Raw genomic sequence first — 16,646 nt, 5'->3', positions numbered from 1 at the left:
GCCATGTGGCATAACAGCTTGCCGACTACTGCATGATCTACCTCGTGGTGGGGGAATACAAAGAGAAAGCTCTCAGAAGACAAAACCAAAGTAATACCTATAGAAGAGGGAAAGTGAAACATTGCAGCGTAGAGCAAATAGGTTAGTTTTGAAGTTAGCGCTTGGGAGAGGTGATAAGTTGGACTGCTTTCGACTCAACTCTGTCAAGTAAGGAAGCATAGCTAAACCCACCTCAGATGTGAAAGCAGTACTTCATACAAGGACTGATCAGGTCTTTGATAACAGAGCAACTGTTTGTAAGAAACGAAATTTCATCATCTAAACAGAATATTCAGTCTCTTAGAGGCAGACATAGCTATTTCCTTTATCTGGGGTGTCCAAGATAGTAAGAATGTAAAGTAATATCAAGTATGTTCATTAAGTCAAGAGGTGGAATTACACATCCAACAAAGGAGACAAGAAAACTGTAAGGAATCTCTTATAACGAGATGGTCAGAAACTGGGTCCTGGAGGCAATAAACATAACTAGATTTCATCTTTCCAACTGAGATTGGGATAGGGGAGAAAGAATACTTCCCACAAATTCTTCACGTGTCGTAGAAGGCAACTAAAGGGGACGGAAGCGGGGGCTAGAAACCCTCTCCTTCTTGTATTTTAACTTTCTAAAAGGGGAAACAGAAGAAGGAGTCACGCAGGGAGTGCTCATCCTCCTCGAAGGCTCAGATTGGGGTGTCTAAATGTGTGTGGATGTAACCAAGATGAGAAAAAAGGAGAGATAGGTAGTAAGTTTCAGGAAAGGAACCTGGATAATTTAGTTCTGAGTGAAATTAAGCTCAAGGGTAAAGGGGAAGAGTGGTTTGGGAATGCTTTGGGAGTAAAGTCAGGGGTTGGTGAGAGGAAAAGAGCAAGGGAAGGAGTAGCACTACTTCTGAAACAGGAGTGGTGGGAGTATGTGATAGAGTGTAATAAAGTAAATTCAAGAATGATATGGGTAAAACTGAAAGAGGATGGAGAGAAATGGGTGATTATTGGTGTATATGCACCTGGACATGAGAAGAAAGATCATGAGAGGCAAGTGTTTTGGGAACAGCTGAGTGAGTGTGTTAGTAGTTTTGATGCAGGAGACAGGGTTATAGTGATGGGTGATTTGGATGCAAAGGTGAGTAATGTGGCAGTTGAGGGAATAATTGGTGTACATGGGGTGTTCAGTGTTGTAAATGGAAATGGTGAAGAGCTTGTAGATATATGTGCTGAAAAAGGACTGGTGATTGGGAATACCTGGTTTAAAAAGAGAGATATACATAAGTATACGTATGTAAGTAGGAGAGATGGCCAGAGAGCGTTATTGGATTACATGTTAATTGATAGGTGTGCAAAAGAGAGACTTTTGGATGTTAATATGCTGAGAGGTGCAACTGGAGGAATGTCTGATCATTATCTTGTGGAGGCAAAAGTGAAGATTTGTAGAGGTTTTCAGAAAAGAAGAGAGAATGATGGGGTGAAGAGAGTGATGGGAGTAAGCGAACCTGGGAAGGAGACTTGCGTGAGGAAGTACCAGGAGAGACTGAGAGCAAAATGGAAAAAGGTGAGAGCAAAGGACATAATGGGAGTGGGGGAGGAATGGGATATATTTAGGGAAGCAGTGATGGCTTGCGCAAAAGATGCTTGAAGCATGAGAAGCGTGAGAGGTGGGCAGATTAGAAAGGGTAGTGAGTGGTGGGATGAAGAAGTAAGATTTAAGATTATTAGTGAAAGAGAAGAGAGAGGCATTTGGACGATATTTGCAGGGAAATAGCACAAATGACTGGAAGATCTATAAAAGAAAGAGGCAGGAGGTCAAGAGAAAGGTGCAAGAGGTGAAAAAAGAGGGCAAATGAGAGTTGGGGTGAGAAAGTATCATTACATTTTAGGGAGAATAAAAAGATGTTTTGGAAGGAGGTAAATAAAGTGCGTTAGACAAGAGAACAAATGGGAACCTGTGAATGGGGCTAACAGGGAGGTGATAACAAGTAGTGGTGATGTGAGAAGGAGATGGAGTGAGTATTTTGAAGGCTTGCTGAATGTGTTACATGATAGAGTGGCAGATATAGGGTGTTTTGGTCAAGGTGGTGTGCGAAGTAAGAGGGTTAGGGAGAATGATTTGGTAAACAGAGAAGAGGTAGTAAAAGCTTTGCAGAAGATGAAAGCTAGCAAGGTAGCGGGTTTGGATGGTATTGCAGTGGAATTTATTAAAAAAGGGGGGATGACTGTGCTGTTGACTGACTGGTAAGGATATTCAGTGTTTGTATGACTCATGGTAAGGTGCCAGAGGATTGGCAGAATGCATGCACAGTGCCATTGTACAAAGGCAATGGGGATAAAGGTGAGTGCTCAAATTACAGAGGTATAAGCTTGTTGAGTATTCCTGGGAAATTATATGGGAGGGTATTGACTGAGAGGGTGAAGGCATATACATAGCATCAGATTGGGGAAGAGCAGTGTGGTTTCAGAAGTAATAGAGGATGTGTGGAACAGGTGTTTGCTTTGAAGAATGTATGTGAGAAACACTTAGAAAAGCAAATGGATTTGTATGAAGCATTTATCGATCTGGAGAAGGCATATGATAGAGTTGATAGAGATGCTCTGTGGAAGGTTCTAAGAATATATGGTGTGGGAGGTAAGTTGTTAGAAGCAGTGAAAAGTTTTTATTGGGGATGTGAGGCATGTCTACAAGTAGGAAGAGAGGAAAGTGATTGGTTCCCACTGAATGTCGGTTTGCAACAGGGGTGCGTGATGTCTCCGTGGTTGTATAATTTCTTTATGGATGGAGTTGTTAGGGAAGTGAATGCAAGAGTTTTGGAAAGAGGGGAAAGTATGCAGTCTGTTGTGGATGAGAGAGCTTGGGAAGTGAGTCAGTTGTTCGCTGATGACACAGCGCTGGTGGCTGATTCGGGTGAGAAACAGCAGAAGCTAGTGACTGAGTTTGGTAAAGTGTGTGAAAGAAGAAAGCCGAGAGTAAATGTGAATAAGAGCAAGATTATTAGGTACAGTAGAGCTGAGGGACAAGTCAATTGGGAGGTAAGTTTGAATGGAGAAAAACTGGAGGAAGTGAAGTGTTTCAGATATCTGGGAGTGGATTTGGCAGCCGTTTTAGATATCTGTGAGTGGATTTCGCAACGGATGGAACCATGGAAATGGAAGTGAGTCACAGGGTGGGTGAGGGGGCAAAGCTCTAGGAGCGTTGAAAAATGTGTGGAAGGCGAGAACATTATCTCGGAAAACAAAAATGGGTATGTCTGAAGGAATAGTGGTTCTAATAGTTTTACATCATCCCTGTTTTTTAGGATATACTGTCAGAGTCATGTGGGGAGTGCTCAAATTGGGGTGTCTAAATGTGTGTGGGTGTAACCAAGATGAGAAAAAAGGAGAGATAGGTAGTATGTTTGAGGAAGGGAACCTGTGTGTTTTGGCTCTGAGTCAAACGAAGCTCAAAGGTAAAGGGGAAGAGTGCTTTGGGAATGTCTAGGGAGTAGAGTCAGGGGTTGGTGAGAGGACAAGAGCAAAGGAAGGAGTAGCACTACTGAAGCAGGAGTTGTGGGAGTATGTGACAGAGTGTAAGAAAGTAAACTCTAGATTAATATAGGTAAAACTGAAAGTGGATGGAGAGACATGGGTGATTATTGGTGCCTATGCACCTGGTCATGAGATGAAAGATCATGAGAGGCAAGTGTTTTGGATGCAGTTGAGTGAGTGTGATGCACGAGACTGGGTTTTAGTGATGGGTGATTTGAATGCAAAGATGAGTAATGTGGCAGTTGATGGTATAATTTGTGTACATGGGGCAGTGTTGTAACTGGAAATGGTGAAGACCTTGAGGATTTGTGTGCTGAAAAAGGACTGGTGATTGGGAATACCTGGTTTAAAAAGAGAGATATACATAAGTATACATATGTAAGTAGGAGAGGTGGCCAGACGGCGTTATTGTATTACGTGTTAATTAACAGGTGTGTGAAAGAGAGACTTTTGGATGTTAATGTGCTGAGAGGGGCAGCTGGAGGGATGTCTGATCATTATCTTATGGAGGTGAAGGTGAAGATTTGTAGAGGTTTTCAGGAAAGAAGAAAGAATGTTGGGGTGAAGAGAGTGGTGAGAGTAAGTGGGCTTGGAAAGGAGACTTGTGTGAGGAAGTACCAGGAAAGAGTGAGTGAAGAATGGAAAAAGATGAGAGCAAATGACTTAAGGGGAGTGAGGGAGGAATGGGATGTATTTGGGGAAGCAGTGATGGCTTGCGCAAAAGATCCTTGTGGCATGAGAAAGGTGGGAGGTGAGCAGATTAGAAAGGGTAGTGAGTGGTGGGATGAAGAAGTAAGATTGTTAGTGAATGAGAAAAAAGAGACATTTGAATGATTTTTGCAGAGAAATAGCACAAATGACTGGGATATGTATAAAAGAAAGCAGCTGGAGGTCAAGAGACAGGTGCAAGAGGTGAAAAAGACAGCAAATGAGAGTTGGGGTGAGAGAGTATCACTGAATTTTAGGGAAAATAAAAATATTTTTTGGAAGGAGGTAAATAAGGTGCATAAGGTTAGAGAACATATGGGAACATTGGTGAAGGGAGCAAATGGGGAGGTAATAACAAGTAGAGGTGAAGTGAGGAGATGGAGTGAGTATTTTGAAGGTTTGTTGAATAAGTTTGATGATAGAGAGAGTGGCAGATATACGGTGTTTTGGTCAAGGTGGTGTGCGAAGTGAGATTGTTAGGGAGAATGGCTTGGTAAACAGAGAAGAGGTGGTGAAATCCTTGCTGAAGATGAAAGCCGGCAAGGTGATAGGTTTGGATGGTACTGCAGTGGAATTTATTAAAAAAAAGGGGGATGACTGTGCTGTTGATTGGTTGGTAAGGATATTCAATGTACATATGGTTCATGGTGCAGTCCCTGAGGATTGGCAGAATGCATGCATAGTGCCATTGTACAAAGGCAAAGGGGATAAAGGTGAATGTTCAAATTACAGACGTATATGTTTGTTGAGTATTCCTGGTAAATTATATGGGAAGGTATTGATTGAGAGGGTAAAGACATGTATAGAGCATCAGACTGGGAAAGAGCAGTGTGGTTTCAGAAGTGGTAGAGGATGTGTGGATCAGGTGTTTGCTTTGAATAATGTATGTGAGAAATACTTAGAAGAACAGATGGATATGTATGTAGCATTTATGGATCTGGAGAAGGCCTATGACAGGGTTGATAAAGATGCTTTGTGGAAGGTATTAAGAGTATATGGTGTGGGAGGTAAGTTGCTAGAAGCAGTGAAAAGTTTTTACGAAGGATGTAAGGCATGAGTACAAGTAGGAAGAGAGGAAAGTGAGTGGTTCCAGAGAATGTGTTTGTGACAGGGGTGCATGATGTCTCCGTGGTTGTTTAATTTGTTTATGGATGGAGTGGTTGGGACGGTGAATGCAAGAGTTTTGGAGAGAGGGGCAAGTATGCAGTCTGTTGTGAATGAGAGGGCTTGGGAAGTGAGTCAGTTGTTCTTCACTGATGATACACTGCTGGTGGCTGATTCTAGTTAGAATCTGCAGAAGTTGGTGACTGAGTTTGGTAAAGTGTGTGAAAGAAGAAAGCTGAGAGTAAATATGAATAATAGAAAGGTTTTTTGGTTCAGTAGGGTTGAGGGACAGGTTAATTGGGAGGTAAGTTGGAATGGAGAGTGGCTGGAGGAAGTGATGTGTTTTAAATATCTGGGAGTGGATTTAGCAGCGGATGGAACCATGGAAGCGGAAGTGAGTCACAGGGTGGGGGAGGAAGCGAAGGTTCCAGGAGCGTCGAAAAATGTGTGGAAGGCAAGAACGTTATCTTGGGGAGCAAAAATGTGTATGTTTGAAGGAAAAAGTGATTCCAACTGTTATATGGTTGTGAAGCACGGGCTATAGATAGGGTTGTCCGGTGGAGGGTGGATGCACTGGAAATGAGATGTTTCAGGACAATATGTGGTGTGAGGTGGTTTGATCGAGTAAGTAATGAAAGGGTAAGAGAGAAGTGTGGTAATAAAAAGAGTGTGGTTGAGAAAGCAAAAGAGGGTGTTTTGAAATGGTTTGGTCACATGGAGAGAATGAGTGAGGAAAGATTGACAAAGAGGATATGTGTGTCAGAGTGAAGGGAATGAGGAGAAGTGGGAGACCAAACTGGAGGTGGAAAGATGGAGTGAAAAAGATTTTGAGTGATAAGGGCCTGAACAGGAGGGTGAAAGGCATGCAAGGAATAGTGAATTGGAACGATGTGGTATACCAGGGTCGACGTGCTGTCAATGGATTGAACCAGGGATGTGAAGCGTCTGGGGTAAACCATGGAAAGTTCTGTGGGGTCTGGATGTGGAAAGGGAGCTGTGGTTTCGGTGCATTATACATGACAGCTAGAGACTGAGTGTGAACAAATGTGGCCTTTGTTGTCTTTTCCTAGCACTACCTCGTGCACATGCAGGGGGAGGGGGCTATTATTTCATGTGTGGTGGGGTGGCGACGGGAATGAATAAGGGCAGACAGTATGAATTATGTACATGTGTATATATGTATATGTCTGAGTTTGTATATATATGTATATGTTGAGATGTTATTTTTTTTTTATTATACTTTGTCGCTGTCTCCCGCGTTTGCGAGGTAGCGCAAGGAAACAGACGAAAGAAATGGCCCAACCCCCCCCATACACATGTATATACATACGTCCACACACGCAAATATACATACCTACACAGCTTTCCATGGTTTACCCCAGACGCTTCACATGCCTTGATTCAATCCACTGACAGCACGTCAACCCCGGTATACCACATCGATCCAATTCACTCTATTCCTTGCCCTCCTTTCACCCTCCTGCATGTTCAGGCCCCGATCACACAAAATCTTTTTCACTCCATCTTTCCACCTCCAATTTGGTCTCCCTCTTCTCCTCGTTCCCTCCACCTCCCTGTACCTGTGTGGACGCATATGTATATACATGTGTATGTGGGTGGGTTGGGCCATTCTTTCGTCTGTTTCCTTGCGCTACCTTGCTAATGCGGGAGACAGCTAGAAAGTATAATGAATCAATAAAATATAGGGTTGTGCGGAGGAGGGTGGATGTGTTAGAAATAAGATGTTTGAGGAAAATATGTGGTGTGAGGTGTTTTGATCGAGTAAGTAATGAAAGGGTAAGAGATATGTGTGGTAATAAAGAGAGTGTGGTGGACAGAGCAGAAGAGACTGTCTTGAAATGGTTTGGTCACATGGAAAGAATGAGTGAGGAAAAATTGACAAAGAGGATATATGTGTCAGAGGCAGAGGGAACGAGGAGAAGTGGGAGACCAAATTGAAGGTAGAAGGACAGAGTGAAAAAGATTTTGAGCGATTGGAACCTGAACATACAGGAGGGTGAAAGGCCTGCAAGGAATAGAGTGAATTGGAATGATATGGTACACCGTTGTCGATGTGCTATCAGTGGATCAAACCAGGGCATGTGAAGCTTCTGGGGTAGACCATGGAAAGTTTTGTGGGGCCTGGATGTGGAAAGGGAGCTGTGGTTTTGATATATTACACTTGACAGCTAGAGACTGAGTGTGAACGAATGTGGCTTTTGTTGTCTTTTGCTAGTGCTACTTTGTGGGCATGCGAAGGGGGAGGGGAGTGCCATTTCATGTATGGTGGGGTGGCGATGGAAATGTATGAAGTCAGCAAGAGTGGATGTGTACATGTGTATATATGCATACGTCTGTGAATGTATACGTTGAAATGTATAGGTATGTATATGTGCGTGTGTATATATGCATGTGTATGTGGGTGGGTTAGGCCATTCTTTCATCTGTTTCCTTGCAGTACCTTGCTAATGATTGTTGGGGTGAAAGAGTATCATTAAATTTTAGGGAGAATAAAAAGATGTTTTGGAAGGAGGTAAATAAAAAGCGTAAGACAAGAAAACAAATAGGAGCATCGGTGAAAGGGGCTAATGGGAAGGTAATAACAAGTAGTGGTGAAGTGAGAAGGAGATGGAGTGAGTATTTTAAAGGTTTGTTGAATGTATTTGATGATAAGAGCAGCAGATATAGGGTGTTTTGGTCCAGGTGGTGTGCGAAGTGAGAGGGTCAGGGAGAATGGTTTGGTAAACAGAGAAGAGGTAGTGAAACCTTTGTGGAAGATGAAAGCCAGCAAGGCAGCAGGTTTGGATGGTATTGCAATGGGATTTATTAAAAAAGGGGGTAACCGTGGTGTTGACTGGTTGATGAGAATATTCAATGCATGTATGGTTCATGGTGAAGTGCCTGAGGATTAGTGGAATGCATGCACAGTGTCACTGTATAAAGGCAAAGGAGATAAAGGTGAGTGTTCAAATCACAGAGGTATAAGTTTGTTGAGTATTCCTGGGAAATTATATGGGAGTGCATTGATTGATAGGGTGAAGGCATGTCCAGAGCATCAGATTGGGGAAGAGCAGTGTGGTTTCAAAAGTGGTAGAGGATAAGTGGATCAATTGTATGCTCTGAAGAATATATGTGGAAATACTTAGTAAAACAGATGGATTTGTTATTTTATATATCTATCATACTATGTCACTGTCTCCCGCTTTAGCGAGGTAGTGCAAGGAAACCGACAAAAGAATAGCCCAACCCATACACATACACATCCACACACGCACATATACATACCAATACATTTCAACATATACATATATATACATGCACAGATATATACATATATACACATGTAAATAATTCATACTTACTGCCTTTATTCATTCCCGTCGCCACCCTGCCACACAGGAAATGACAACTCCTTCCTCCCGCAAATATGCGAGGTAGCGATAGAAAAAGACAACAAAGGCCATATTCGTTCACACTCAGTCTCTAGCTGTCATGTATATCACCGAAACCACAGCTCCCTTTCCACATCCAGAACCCTACGAAACTTTCCATGGTTTACCCTAGATGCTTCACATGCCCTGGTTCAATCCATTGACACCACGTCAACCCCAGTATAACACATCGTTCCAATTCACTCTATTCCTTGCACGCCTTTCACCCTCCTGCATGTTCAGGCCCCGATCGCTCAAAATCTTTTTCACTCCATCCTTCCACCTCCAATTTGGTCTCACACTTCTTGTTCCCTCCACCTCTGACACATATATCCTCCCCGTCAATCCTTCCCCACTCTCTCTCCACGTGACCAAATCACCCCAAAAAAACCCCTTTTGCTCTTTCAACCACACTCCCCCTACTACCACACATCTCTCTTACCCTTTCATTACTTACTCGATCAAACCACCTCACACCCCATATTGTCCTCAAACATCTAATTTCCAACACATCCACCCTCCTCCGCACAACCCTATCTATAGCCCACACCTCGCAACCATACAACATTGTTGGAACCACTATTCCTTCAAACATACCCATTTTTGCTTTCCAAAATAATGTTCTCGCCTTCCACACATTTTTCAAATCTCCCAGAACTTTCGCCCCCTTCCCTATCCCATGATTCGCCCCCGCTTTTAAGGTTCCATCTGCTGCCAAATCCACTCCCAGACATCCAAAACACTTCACTTCCTCAGTTTTTCTCCATTCAAACTTATTTCCCAACTGACCCGTCCCTCAACCCTACTGCACCTAACAACCTTGCTCCTACTCACATTTACTCTCAGCTTCCTCCTCTCACACACTCTACCAAACTCAGTCACCAGCTACTGCAGTTTCTCACCTGAACCAGCCACCAGCATTGTATCATCAGCGAACAACAACTAACTCACTTCCCACGCCCTCTCATCCACAACAGACTGCACACCTGCACCCCCCCTCCAAAACTCTTGCACTCACCTCCCTAACAACCCCATTCATGAACAAATTAAACAGCAATGGAGATATCACACACCCCCACTGCAGACTGACATTTCACCGAGAACCAACCACTTTCCTCTCCTCCCACTGGCACACATGCCCCACATCCTTGATAAAAACTTTTCACTCCTTCTAGCAACTTGCCTCCCACACCATATATTCCTAACACCTTCAACAGAGCATCTCCATCAACTCCATCATATGCTTTCTCCAGATCCACAAATGCTACATAAAAATCCATTTGTTCCTCTAAGTATTTCTCATACACATTCTCCAAAGCAAATACCTGATCCACACATCCTCCACCACTTCTGAAACAACACTGCTCCTCCCAAATCTGATGTTCTGTACATGCCCTCACCCTCCCAATCAACACCCTCCCACACAATTCCCCAGGAATAATCAACAAACTTATACCTCTGTAATTTGAACTCTCACCTTTATCTCCTTTGTACAATGGCATCACGCATGCATTCAGCCAATCCTCAGGCACTTCACCATGAGCCACACATACAATGAATATCCTTATCAACCAGTCAACAACAAAGTCACCCCCTTTTTTATAAATTCCACTGCAATACCATCCAAACCCACCGCCTTACTGGCTTTCATCTTCCGCAAAGCTTTCACTACCTCTTCTGTTTACCAAATCATTCTCCCTAACCCTCTCACTTTGCACACCACCTCGACCAAAACACCCTACATCTGCCACTCTATCATCTAACACATTCAATAAAACCTTCAAAATACTCACTCCATCTCCTTCTCACATCACCACTACTTGTTATCACCTCCCATTAGCCCCCTTCACCGATGTTCCCATTTGTTCTCTTGTCTTACACACTTTACCTCCTTCCAAAACATCTTTTTATTCTCCCTAAAATTTAATGATACTCTCTCACCCAACTCTCATTTGCCCTCTTTTTCACCTCTTGCACCTTTCTCCTGACCTCCTGCCTCTTTCTTTTATACATCTCCCAGTCATTTGCACTATTTCCCTGCAAAAATCGTCCAAATGCCTCTATCTTCTCTTTCACTAATAATCTTACTTCTTCATCCCACCACTCACAACCCTTTCTAATTTGCCCACCTCACACGCTTCTCATACCACAAGCATCTTTTGCACAAGCCAATACTGCTTCCCTAAATACACCCCATTCCTCCCCCATTCCCCTTACATCCTCTGCTCTCACCTTTTTCCATTCTGCACTCAGTCTCTCCTGGTACTTCCTCACACAAGTCTCCTTCCCAAGCTCACTTATTCTCACCACTCTCTTCACCACAACATTCTCTCTTCTTTTCTGAAAACCTCTACAAATCTTCACCTTCACCTCCAAAAGATAATGATCAGACATCCCTCCAGCTGCACCTCTCAGCACATTAACATCCAAACGTCTCTCTTTCACGTGCCAATCAATTAACACGTAATCCAATAAAGCTCTCCGGCCATCTCTCCCACTTACATAAGTATACTTATGTATATCTATTTTTAAACCAGATATTCCCAATCACCAGTCATTTTTCAGCACATATATCTACAAGCTCTTCACCATTTCCATTTACAACACTGATCACCCCATGTACAGCAATTATTCCCTCAACTGCCACATTATTCACCTTTGCATTCAAATCACCCATCACTATAACCTGGTCTCATGCATCAAAACTGCTAACACACTCACTCAGCTGCTCCCAAAACACTTGCCTCTCATGATCTTTCGTCTCGTGCCCTGGTGCATAGGCACCAATAATCACCCATCTCTCTCCATCCACTTTCAGTTTTACCCACATCAATCTAGAGTTTACTTTCTTACACTCTATCACAAACTCCCACATATCTATACTTGATCGCTGTTTCCCACATCACTGAGGTAGTGTAAGGAAACATGAACAGCCCATCCACTTATATACGCATATATATACATAGTTGCCCATACACGCACAAATACATACATATACATATATACACGTACATATTCATATGTGCTTGCCACCATCCATTCCTGGTGCTACCTCGCCCCAAAGGAAACAGCATCGCTATCCCCTGCTTCAGCAAGGTAGCGCCAGGAAAACAGACAATAAAGGCCACATACGTTCACACTCAGTCTCTAGCAGTCACGTGTGCTGCAACAAAATCATAGCTCCCTTTCCACTTCCAGTCCCCACAGACCTTTCCATGGTTTACCCTAGACGTTTCACATGCCCTGGTTCAGTCCACTGACAACATGTCAACCTTGGTATACCACACCGTTCCAACTCACTCTACTCTTTGCATGCCTCTCACCCTCCTGTATGTTCAGGCCCCAATTGCTCAAAATCTCTTTTTCACTCCATCCCTTCACCTCCAATTTGGTCTCCTGCTTCTTCTTGTTCCCTCCACCTCTTACACATATATCCTCTTCGACAATTTTTCCTCACTTGTTCTCTCCATATATCCAAACCATTTCAACACACCCTCTTCTGCTCTCTCGACCACACTTCTTTTATTTCCATACATCTCTCTTACCCTTTCATTACTTATTCGATCAAATCGTCTCACACCATATACTGTCCTCAAACATTTCATTTCCAACACATCCACCCTCCTGTACACAACCCTCCAAACTATATAACACTGTTGGAAGTACTATTCCTTCAAATATACCATTTTTGCCCCAAGAGATAAAGTTCTCTCTTTCTTAACATTCTTCATCGCTCACAGAACCTTCGCCCCCTCCCCCAGCCTATGATTAACTTCCACTTCCATGGTTCCATTCACTGACAAGTCCATTCTCAGATATATATTCAAACTTACATCTCAACTAACTTGCCCCTAACTCTACTGAACCTAATGGCCTTGTTTTTATTCACATTCAGTCTCAACTTTCTCCTTTCACATACTCTTCAAAACTCAGTCACTAACTTCTGCAGCTTCTCATTCAAATCAGCCACCAGTGCTGTATCAACAGTGAACAATAACTGACTCTTTTCCCAGGCCCTATCATCCCAACAGACTGCATACTTACCCCTCTCTCCAAGGCTCTTGCATTTATCTCCCACAACACCCTATCCATTAACAAATCAAACAACCATGGTGACATCATCCACCCTTGCCACAGACCAATCTTCACTAGGAACCATTCACTCTCCTCTCTTCCTACTCATACAAATGCCTTTCACCCTTGCTAAAAGCTTCTCACTGCTTCTAGCAGAATTTTTCAATGTTAAAGGCTTCAGTCATGGACAGAAGTCCATATCACGGCCAGGCCTTAATCGAAATATAGAGAAAATAATTAAAGGAAAAAAGAAAAGACAAGGGAGAGTATTTACAAATTTGGAGGAAGTGAAAATCCTGTCTTTTAAAATGTGCTAGGTCACAGCTATTGGGAGACATGAGTAAGCAGAGAGTTTCAAAGCTTTGATGCATATGGAAAGAAACTGTTATCAAAAAAGCCCACCCTTGAGTTTCTCATGGCCACACACTAATCATGTGATGCAGCAGCTTGCCAAATATTGCATGGTCTATGTAGTGGTGGGGGCACACAAGCAGCCAGCTCTCAGGAGCAAAAACCAAAGTAATAACTACAGAAGAGGGAATGTGAACCAACACTGCGGCATAGGGCAAGAGTGTCAAGTTTGGCTGTTAGCCTGGAACAATTAATGTATCAGACTGCTTTTGACTCAACTCTGTCAAGAAAGGATGCTGAGCTAGAGCCACCCTAGATGTGAAAGCAGTACTCCATACAAGGAAGAATCAATCCTTTATATAAACAGAGTAACTGTTCAGAGGAAAAGAAGTTTCAACTTCTAAAAAGGACACCTAGTCTCTTAAAGACAGACTTAGCTGTTTTTGTATTGTGGTGTTTCCAAGAAAGAGTGGATGTTACAGTAATACTATACTAAGTATGTTCATTGAGTGAGGAGATGGAATTACAGAATCATCAAAGGAGAGACGAGGGTTATGAAGAGTTTTTGAGAGAGATGGGTAGACACTGGGTTTTAGAGGCATTAAACTGAACTGGATTTCATCAACCCAACTGAGATATCCTGTCCAAGTCTGAGTCTATTGTGGAAGCTCTGTCAAGACGAGATGCAAACCAAGTGAGAGAAGGAGCAGAATTGAAGGATGTGGATGAATGCAATATTGAGTCTTCAGCATATGAATGTATTGGATTAGTTGTGAAGGAGGAAATCATCAAAAAAAGGGAGAAAAAGTGTAGTGAACAGATAGAACCTTGAGAGACAATGCTGTTGATGGGGAAAAGGAGGGAGGCTGATCCATCAGAAAGAAAGCAAGATATGGAGCAAAGTGAAAGAGGGAAGCTAAAAGAGGGGAGCTTAGAAATGAGACCCTGATGTCACACCCTGTCAAATCTTTGGATATGTCAAGAGTATCTATAAATGACTCCCCAAAATCTTTCAGGGATGAAAACCAGACATCAGTGAGATAGGAGATAATATCACCAATGGATCTTGCCTTATGGAAGCCATACTGGTGATTTTCAAAGTGTCTAAGGTTATGAAAGTTGTGGAGGGATCCCAAGACTTTGGAAATGGTAAATGTCAAAGCAATAGGACAATAGTTAGAGAGGTTGGAACAGTCACCCTTCTTAGGGATGGGATGTATCAATGCATGCTTCCAAGGAGAAGGAAAAGTTTTGGTTTTTAAACAGAAATGGAACAGTTGAGCAAGATTACTTCCCATATCATATATTCTTAGTACTTTCCACAAAGCATCTCTATCAACTACATCATATGCCTTCTCCAGATCCATAAATGCCACGTACAAATCCTTCTGTTTCTCAAAGTATTTCTAACACACATTCTTTAAAGCAAACACCTCTACCACTTCTGAAACAACAATGTTCCTCCCTAGGAACGAACTTTCACACATAACAGAACCCACAAGACATCAACAGCATCAAAACAGGCAAGTTATCTTTATGTTTTTTCCATATATATATTTTACATCATTTAATTCACCATTTTTCCTCTCTCTCATAACCCTACCATAGACGATATAGTGAAAATCGAGAGATCGGATTTCAAAAGTGTAAACGAAAAAAAAAAAACGCTGAAATCACTCATCACAGTGGCAAAATCAATTCCAGACGAGTAGAGCATTGGTCATAACCCTAAGAAAACGAGCGTCCGTCTTGTTTAATACTTTTCAGTTTGACAACCGTGTATTGCATACTTAAACAATCAATCTCAGTTTCCCTGACATAGTACCATCACCTATTTTACATCATTAACACGAAAGGTAAGCTAGATCGTTCCTCCGTGAATATTTCAGTCATCAAACAACCTATATAAAGCATTTAAAGTACTGTAGCCATCTCCCATAACCGGTTTCGGTGCAGAATTATCAGTTAATGGTATTTACCGTTAACCAAAGTTAACAACAGTTGTATATCATTGTTCACTTACACTTAATGAAATACGCGAGTATATGTCAACATCAAAACAACAAACTCGGTTTACTATTATCATAGCAGCGCTAAAACGCAGCAGCACACAAACATATCCAGCGTACGAGCGAGGCAACGAACAAACATATCCATCGTTTATAGTCTTTAGTATTAAAAGCAAACAAAAATATCTAGCGCATCTAATAGGCAGCAAACAGTGAATACTGTGCATTATTGTTTACTGCCAAACGAGATAAATCACATCCATTGCGCTTTAAAGAGTGCAGTACTATTAATGTTATAGATTAACACATGCAACTCTTAAACAGCACAGCTATCAATCCAGAATTACTGGAATAGTTGCAAGAATATCAATAAAAATCACACAATGCAAGGATCTTACAACACGGTATAGTTAAAACATGAACCAAGGAAGTATACGAACACAAACGTGCATTATAGTATAAATTGGAATTTTACCAAAAAGATAAGAGCTAAATCTTAGATAATATTACGGAAAAAAGAAATTCACGGAATCAACTACAAATACAATTACGAACAATCAGAAATTTTGTAAGATGCGGTTTTCAAATGTTTCGTATAAATTGCTTCGAACTCAAGTGAACCAACAATAACAGGACATTTACACGAACAGCAAATCTCATTCAAATACATCATAATATATGCTGAATAACATGCAACTGACTTTAGACGCTTTGAGCATACTTTGCCGTAGAATGGGTATTGTGTAATTAATGACGAGAAAACCAAGTATCAAGTTAAGAATTTGGAACGGAGATTTAATCTTGAATAGAATAGTTAGAAAAAGTTGACGTGTATATCTTGTATGAACATTGGGTACACATGCAGCAGTACAGTACGGGAGAATGCATGATTAGGGCATTTAAGACCACTGAGAGTTCTATCGTAGGCTGGAAATGGAGTTGGCATCCTAGGTTTAAGGATGGTGTACATCAGCACAGTACGATCAGTTATTCACTAAGCAGCACCTATTCTTATTACGTACAATAAGAAGGATATTCACAAACTTGGTCATACAAAATGAAGCCCTGAGAATAATGTTAGGTTGTCAACGAAACACTAGACTGCAAATTTGAGAATGGAACTAACTTTACCACGTATTGAACATAGGATAAAGGAACATTTTGTAGCTGCTGCTCTCAGATCCATCAGGAGAAATGCAAATGATGGACTGCCTCGTGCAGTGATGTATTTGACTTATAGAAGAAACCTTAGTAATGTGTCCTAGTATGCAAGGACTTTGTATGATGTTATGAGTGAGTATGGAGTTGATAAACATTGTGCTTTCTTACCAACTTACATGAGGTTTAGATCATGGTAAGAAGGATGCACGGTAGTAGATATCTCACAGCTTGAGTGGAGAAAAGCTGATTACCATCC

General features: G+C 41.9%; 1 protein-coding gene across 1 annotated transcript in view; it reads right to left on the bottom strand.

Moving 5' to 3' along the window:
* The window catches only part of LOC139766061 (uncharacterized), a 33,215-nt gene extending 17,897 nt beyond the window's left edge, over positions 1-15,318 (bottom strand). The window contains exon 1 of the mRNA XM_071694212.1: positions 15,244-15,318. Coding sequence (XP_071550313.1) covers positions 15,244-15,306 — 63 coding nt within the window. The 5' untranslated portion in view covers positions 15,307-15,318. The remainder of the gene's footprint in view (positions 1-15,243) is intronic.
* Positions 15,319-16,646: the final 1,328 nt, after the last annotated feature.

This window comes from Panulirus ornatus, chromosome 56, assembly GCF_036320965.1.
Source record: "Panulirus ornatus isolate Po-2019 chromosome 56, ASM3632096v1, whole genome shotgun sequence".
In the NCBI taxonomy this organism is placed as follows: domain Eukaryota; kingdom Metazoa; phylum Arthropoda; class Malacostraca; order Decapoda; family Palinuridae; genus Panulirus; species Panulirus ornatus.
Note: the sequence above shows the minus strand (reverse complement) of the source record. Positions and strands in the feature narration are given on the sequence as shown.